The sequence below is a fragment of the Cyprinodon variegatus genome, unplaced genomic scaffold (genome assembly GCF_000732505.1).
Source record: "Cyprinodon variegatus isolate N-32 unplaced genomic scaffold, C_variegatus-1.0 Scaffold221, whole genome shotgun sequence".
Lineage (NCBI taxonomy): Eukaryota > Metazoa > Chordata > Actinopteri > Cyprinodontiformes > Cyprinodontidae > Cyprinodon > Cyprinodon variegatus.
Genome location: NW_015150674.1, coordinates 692171 through 700212, shown reverse-complemented (window position 1 = coordinate 700212; position 8042 = coordinate 692171). Strand labels below are relative to the sequence as shown.

Below are 8042 nucleotides of genomic sequence, written 5' to 3'. Positions count from 1 at the left end.
AGATATCAAAAAGTACTCCAGAGTGTTGTTCAGCATGGGGGTGAGTAGAAAATGAAGGCTAATCATGTTTTGGGTGTACTATTCCTTTAATCCCGAAAATACTGTTTACACTAAGCTTTCAACTTCTTTGCTCACCATCATTTCAATCTAAAAAACTCACACAAAGAGAAAAGACAATTAGGAGAAATTTATTGATACGCTTAATTTTGATAGATATGCATGAACAGGAGCAAAGATAGGGCTGTTTTCCCCAGGCCTAAAACTGGTGGTGGAGTGGAGATAGATGAAGTTGGTCGGTCTGTAGACTGCTGGTTAGCGAGACGGTCTGTTGAGCTTTATGGGGAGATCCAGTGGATTGCGTCAGCTGATACTAGAGCTTCACTCAGGGACCTGGAAGATGGAAGTCCAGTTGGATAACACAGGTTGAGAGAACCTGTCCATGATGAGCAAGCATGAAGCGACAGTGGAGAGGAAAAACTCCCTTTTGGGAAGAAACCTTTGGCAGAACCAGGCTCAACATGGCGGTCTTCTGCCGGACCAGTTGAGATGAGACAGGGAACGCAGTAAGAGTCCGGGAGGAATGAGGTGGGTTGAAATGGGGTCATCTGAATGAAGTCACACAGCGCAACCACCGCCTGCGCACAGGAGCAGACAAGTGCGGATCTGAGGCCATTTAGGATGAACTTTTCATGCCGATTGGCTTTCTTGGAGGTGTGGTTCAAAACTGATTGACTGTGTCGCAGGTGGATGTAGGAGAGCAATCAGTTTTTAAACTTCCGCCTACGCCTTTTACATATTTATACTAATCAAACCCAACTTAGGTTATTCTATAATAAACTTCTTTTCAATAGTGTTAATGATTTATGAATTATTTATTAAACTTATTAAAGCACCTAAATTAAAACTTTCACTTTTTTTTTTGGCATGAGGATCTGCATAAAATTAGTGGGGGGAAAAAACAAACATATTTTAAAGACTAGTCAAACTTGAATGGAAAATAAAACACAAACGTATTTGCATGAAGATAAATAACAAAATTGTCAGTAAATGTGTGAATTTGTTAAATTCCTTTGAATCAAATATTTAGTATCATGCTGTCTTGGTGTTTTTAAACTACTATTCATCAGTAATACGAGGTTGCTTTTCAGATACAAGAGCTGAACATTTCTCATTAGATCCACAATAACTGCAAAGGTGGACATATTTAAATGTTAAGACACTTAGCTCGTCATGGTATAATGGAAAGTGAGATTAATTAACGGAATGTGCCGGCGGCAGTCTTGATCTGAACTAAATTAAACCTTTAGGACACTGAAAAAAGGGGAACAATTGGGCTCTATACTAATAATGATCGCTTAAATAACATGACAAAAAAAATAAAAAATAGCTGAGCAAGCATATGGGTTTTTACTAGTGAGGTGTGGGCAGGTCTAAGCTGCAGTAAATCTAATGGTAACAAGAGGTGTGCCATACTAATGTTTAAAAAGGACAAAAAGGATCAAATATGCATTTGCATTTCCATAACCTTACATTTTCTTCACTAAATCTATAAAAGTGCCAATAGATAGAAAACATTCACTATTTCTTGGTTGCAAAGGTTACTTGTAATCTTTTTTATCATGATCATCATCCTCCATCATCATCATTAGTTTCCTAAAGCCGTGATTCAAGGTTTTGGTGATATATGCTGTGCTTGCGATTGTGTGCTTAGTAAATTTAGGCTTACATGTAGAACCCAAGGCAGAAGCGCTGATGCCGTCTTGTCCATCACTGTACACTGGCGTCACCGTCACTTTGTACTGTCTGTCTGGTAGTAAAGGCTGGAGCACTGTGTTTTTCTGACCACCCCCAACTGAGATCTATTACAGACAAAAGACAAGAAGATAAAGGAGATCTATATTGTAAACCAACTCATTTTGACCCTAACATGCAAATAGTTTTACTCTTAAGTTGCATTATTGAAGCTAAGACCACTCAATTCCAACCTCAAAATAAAAGTTGGCTTAGCACAGGAACATATTTTCTTTCATTTCCATGTTTTTTTAATAACAACAACAAAAAAATAACGTGCTAAAAACTTTTTTCTCAAACCAAAAAAACAGGGTCAGTACTATGTTAAAAAAAATACAAATACTCCATGCTATTGTACTATGGCATATACCCTGTTTAAAACGCTGTCTGCAAATACCCCCTACAGCACTACTAGTATGCAAATGCAGATCAAAAGCTAATGAGAACTGTGCGACTGTTCACAAGCACTGCTTGTTGTATTAACAACATAAATATATAAGCCTGGGGATATTGTGACTTCATGAAGGGTTACTCTGATAAACTCTTCTATTTATGTTGGGTTTTGATAAAATTACAGTATCAGACAACATGAGATACCATTTCACTGATTTATCTTTTTAACTTTATAGATGTCACATATTAAACAGACTTTCTGTACCTTTAATGGAGGGGCTAATCGGCTTAGTTATGACTCCAAATAACTTCACTCTCAATAGATGATACACATTTTTGGCTCTTTCTCTTTAAACCCTGTTTCTCCATTATAGGGAGAGCATAGAAGGAACAATTGCAGCTACTCACTATGGTTTTTTTTCATTGCAAAGATTTTTCTGCTGGTTCTTACAGGCAGTGTGTTTAGCTCTGTACCTCTCCTACATAAAGCTAAAATGAGCTACTGTTTCTATTACACTTTGTATTTAACATAGGAAGAACTCTAGGCTCTGCTCTATGTTTTGTGTGTGCACTTTGTCTTCTTAAACTCCCAGTCATTATGTCAGAAGGCTCCTCGCAGTGAGTCATGTTCTGCCTGAGGTTTTGTCTTGTATTTTCTAATGTCTCCATATGAATGCTCATATGCAAGCCGGATATTGCTGCAAAGTTGACAACTCATGGAATAAAGGATTGCAGCAGTTTCTGGTTTAGATAAAAATTATATTATATTTATTCGATTAAGCTGTAATTGTATTGGTTTCTAAATAGGATTACATTTACTCTGAATCAAACTTTATGACGGGGTAAAGGCAACTACATACATTTTTGGAATTAAATCAGTTATTCAGTCATATAAGCAAAATAAATACTACTAAATTAGATTGGCTATCTTTTTATATGTTTAGGCTTTAAGCAAATTCAGAGCAAAACAGGGAGGATCAAGCATTTTCTCCACCCAGTGCTGGTTCAGCACTGGAACCTTTGGCAAAAAAAATCTCAAGTAAATCTCAAATTTACTTAAAGTGGTGTGGTAAAGTCTTCAGCAGAGGTTCCTGCCTAGACGTCCCTGCAGATCCTTCGTTTTTAATAATCACTTTTTATAAATCAGTCTTTCTATTTGCCTTGAATTCTGGTCCTCTGTTCTGAGCCATGACACTTAACCTTTTACTGAGTGCTCATAAAGCAAACGTAGCAAGAACTGCAGACTTGATTTTTATTGCAAAGTTTTAACTCGTATTTTATTTTCCCAAGGAAATTAGTCCTTTGAGTTTAACCTCTTAAAACCCACCGGGTCGCTGGCGACCCAGTGGACCGTAAGTGGGGGTAATAATTCAGAATGCATAAAATTCCACAGTAAAATATTTACCAGCAGGGAAGCCATTGCGCGCAGCTCCAAGCTGACACCAAAAGTTCCAAACCCCACAGCTCTGGAACTGTTCATAGCTAGAGGTCTGAAATTTTCTGTATTGATGGTTGAGATGATGTAGAATAAATATAATACAATAAAACCTGCCTTTTCTCAAGAATGTCTTTATTGCTGCTGTTCAAAAAAGACCTATCATTTTCAATATAAAAAAAACAACTTTGTGTCATGTTTGAACTGATGCAGGTTGGTCTGTGTTCTAGTCACCGAATTTTAATTTATATATTAGGAAACTAGAGGGTGTTAGGGTTAGGGTTAGGGTTAGCTTTCAAATAATGTATTGCACATGTAATTTGGGCTTACAGTTCCTAAATTATTTGGTTTTCCATTTGGGTATTCAAAATAGGCAAGGATTACCCAAAATGAGGTGGATGTGAAGAGGTTAAGATGTTCTGATAGAGGGAACAAAAGCTTCCAGAAGTGGGTATTTACAGGGATATATTCCTTGTGGGTATTTACAGGGATATATTCCTTGCCAGTAGGTTAGCAAGTCTCCCATAGCCATACTTGCCAAAAATGTATTCATTTATTCAGAAAATTTGCAGTAAAAACTATGATTCTTATTGCTAATCATACCATAATTTCAGATTGCACCAGGCTAAGGCTGTGGAAGTTCAATCAAGGATTATGTTTGTAGTCACAATAAATATCTTGAATTTTTTTCAGATTTAATTTTGAAAATTGCCTTGTCTGGATTTTATTACAAAATTTTAAAAATATATCTTGATAGTCTGTGCTAAAACGAGCAAACTTGTTAAGAGCTGATACCTGATGGAACCGGTATTTATCATTTCATAGACAGATTTAAAAATTTCGTCTCATTTTGTTTCACCCTCCGTGTTTTATACTTCCAATTTTTTATTCCTTTCTTAGCTGCCCTCCATCTGTGCTCCCACTGAGGTAAATGGCTGCAGAAAAGATAATGGGATGTCTTCTGGCTTGGCCTGGCCTCTCCATCTTCTACAACTCTGACACCACATCGGGAAATTAAAAGGAAGAAAGGAGGTGGAGGGTGAGGAGCTAGGAGGGAGAGAATCACAAAACAACATGGAGGCAGGGGGACAGAGGGGGAGGAAGGCCTGTGAGGATGTGTTTGGCCGTGCATTAGTGATCAGGGTCAGTACATGGCACTGAGCTCAAGGGCTCTTCAGGAGGACAGGGGGTTCAAGAGGAGAGGCTGAGTGGACTGCAGCTAGAAGTGTAATCAGTTTTCTGGCTACACTGCATGACCCGGCAGTGATGACTGCAGTGCAATCCAGGAGGCTGGAGGTTTGGAATAACAAAGTTATTCCTCTAGACACTTCTTCAGCATTTTGTGCTTCACATGCTCAGTGTTCAAAATTGTCCTTTTCTCTGTATGCTTCATAAGCATCGGGATCAGTATGATAACGCCCTAAAGGACCAAAGATTCACTTATTTGGAAATAGATTTTACAAAGATTGGAAATTATGTAAAACATGAACACATGGATTGACCTCAGCAAATGCTCTTTCAGACCAGAATTTGATCTTTATAACTCTTTGTGACAGTAACAGCTCAACACTTGATTGACTTACAGATTCCTCCCCTTGGTCCCCGCTGAGGTCAGAGTAGGAAATCCTGTAGCTCTCCACATTAGGGTCCTCCAGCTCCCAGGATGCGTCTAAGCTTTGGGTGGTCTCATCACTCAGGTAAAGGTTTTTCACAGCCTTACGTGTCACTGTGATATTACAGACAAATACCCTGCTTTTACACATGTAAAGCAGAATGCAAGTGCAAAATAAAATTATAAAACATTGCTTAACATTTTAAAATACATAATAATAAACACATAACATAAGGTTACTTTTTAATAAGTCATGCTTCATGCAAAACGCTCCAATGCTGATAATAGTAATGTGGACCTCCATAATGGTGCAAAACATTTGCTGATTTAAGAGTGTAATTAATGAGTGCAGTCATTTCCAGTATCTTAAGGAATTGCTGATTTTTGCAGTCTTCCAGCCAAAACAACATTCATCATTTGCAAAAAAGTGACAGTCTGCCAAAAGCTGGTCAGAAGTCCCTACTATCTTCAGTAACAACTGCATGTCTCCCAGGAAAAAGTAAACCATTGTTTGTAGCCTATGTGTAAGCTATAAATTACCCTACATTTACAAAATAGATAATTCCTAACCCTAATTAAACATTGTTTCCTAGCACAACATCGGCATTTTCTTTTTTAAAGGGAGAGAAACCTCTACTAAACTATCAAAATTATATTGTTCTATTTGCAAAATTTTCATCTACACCCATAAAGCTTATCAATTTTTGGAACAACTTAGCTATCACTGTTAAATAAAACAAAAGTTGTATATTTTGTTTTAAATTTAGATACCTTAATAGCTATAATGGATACCATCATACCATACAAACCATCACTCCCCTCTTGTTAACCCTCCCCATCCTCATTTCCTATTTTCAGTCAATTGTCATTTAAGACTCTGTCTTTGAACTTTGAAAGCCAAGGACGTTCTCAGTTTTCATGTAAACTGCAAAAAAATCTTTTTCATTCCTTCACCACCTTCACTCCTCTTGCCTCCCTAGGTGGAGTAAGGTACTAATAGTCTTTCTTCACGGTCTCCAAACATCTCCTGGACCCAAGTTTTTGCATCTGCAACTGCCCAGGCAGTGGCACACATGACATGTTTAGTGTTGGCATTTTACCTAAATATGTAAAACAAAATGTTTTTAAGGGAAAGTTTTTGTAGTATTCAAGATGCTACATTCTTAACTCACAGTTTCTGTGTCACTTAACGCCTTTTTGGAAGGGTCAGGTACTTGCAATTTGCAGTCATTCCAGTTAACAAAGAACTAATAATAGTTTAAACTAAGAAAGAAGAAGAAGAAAAAAAAACATGCAGTCACTTGCTGGTTTACTAGTCAGAACACAGAAACTATTTTCTAAAATAGATCTGTTCTTTCTTTCATTTTATTTATTTCTTTAACAGCAAAAGTGATTCTCATCATTAGTCGAACCTCATCCACCCTATTCTGATTGGCTGAAAGGGTGCATCTATCATAGTAATTTTGATTTATTATCTGGCCTTTTTTTCTATTTTCTAACACAGGGCCATATCCCTTGAGCTCAAAGGAAAGATATGACAGTCCTAAAGTTATTCCACTAAATAATGAATAATATAAATACATATAACTGCACAAGTGTAGAGCTCTATTTGGAGATTGTGTTGTACTTTGTAAACATTAACTTGTACTGGTAGCTATTTTTCATTTGAAGGACACTAGACCTGGGCTACTTTGGTCCAAGTCATGATTAAAACTGGCCAGCCCTTCAGCAAGGATAGTTTCTCCAAGTGAGATTTACCTGCTGCCCACTGAACACCTGCTGACTGAATTGATGAAAAGAAAAGCTTATAAAGTGATATATAGCTAAACTATGAAAAAATATGTTACATTGGGTTATCTTATTTTATTTTCAGCTGCTTACTGTCAATACACTGTCACAAGTACAGAGCACAAAATGTACTTTCTGCATCTAACCCATCCCTTTGGGGAGCAGTGGGCTGCCATTGTGCAGCGCCCAGGGAGCAGTGTTGGGTTAAGGGTATTTGCCCAGAACCTTTGGACTCCAAGCGCAATGCGCTAAACTAGGCTGTCACTCCTTCAGCATGCCCAACATTTATTGAAAAAGCTCCCACTCCAGATATTTTACACCAATACACAAATCTTTCTTTCATACTCCTACCTGTGGTTGTGGGTTGAATCGTTGTAGTTGCAGCCACTGGAGAATTAGAGAGTAGAAATCAGACAATGCATTACTGAGTCTGCTAAACAAAGTTCTGTGCCAATTACTTAGTCAATGAGAGAGGAACCTGTAAGATATCATTGTCAGTTAAACTAGATTTCCTTCTAACAAAACACAAAATTAACATAGAACTCTTAATGTATAACAGCCGGTGATAGGAGTAACGGCGTTACCTTAATCCGTAATGAGTAATCTTACTAATTACTTTGACTGTAACTATAACGCAGTTACCATTGCTGACACCCCGTTAATGCAGGTTACTCAGGTCGCACAATTAACCTTTTTTCATGATAGGACTCGTGCGCGCCTTGTCATGAGAGAGGGGAAGATGAGATTGGCTGATGTATAGTGAGATTACATCTTCAGTTGGGTAGGTGGGTGTTTCCACTGGCAGGTGTTAACGTACAGCACACAGAGAGATGGTGAGTGAGGAGGACTCCAGCAGCAAAACAGCGTTTTCCAGATGGAAATACCGGTGTTACGTGGAGCTGCGTTTCCCCATCTGATACGGTTTCCCCTGTATCTCCGCACAGCGTAGGCAGCACAATTCACCGCGCAAGCGACAGGAAACGTGCATGCTCGCTAACAGCCGCCCTGTGCTCGTGCCACAGG

General features: G+C 38.2%; 1 protein-coding gene across 3 annotated transcripts in view; it reads right to left on the bottom strand.

Annotated features, from left to right (window-relative positions):
- col14a1 (collagen, type XIV, alpha 1) overlaps positions 1-8042 on the bottom strand; it is a 176961-nt gene that overhangs the window by 97728 nt on the left and 71191 nt on the right. For all 3 annotated transcript variants that reach the window (XM_015380812.1, XM_015380811.1, XM_015380813.1), the window contains 3 exons: positions 7371-7406; positions 5203-5345; positions 1727-1859 (listed from right to left, as the gene is read on the bottom strand). In XM_015380812.1, coding sequence (XP_015236298.1) covers positions 1727-1859; positions 5203-5345; positions 7371-7406 — 312 coding nt within the window. The remainder of the gene's footprint in view (positions 1-1726; positions 1860-5202; positions 5346-7370; positions 7407-8042) is intronic.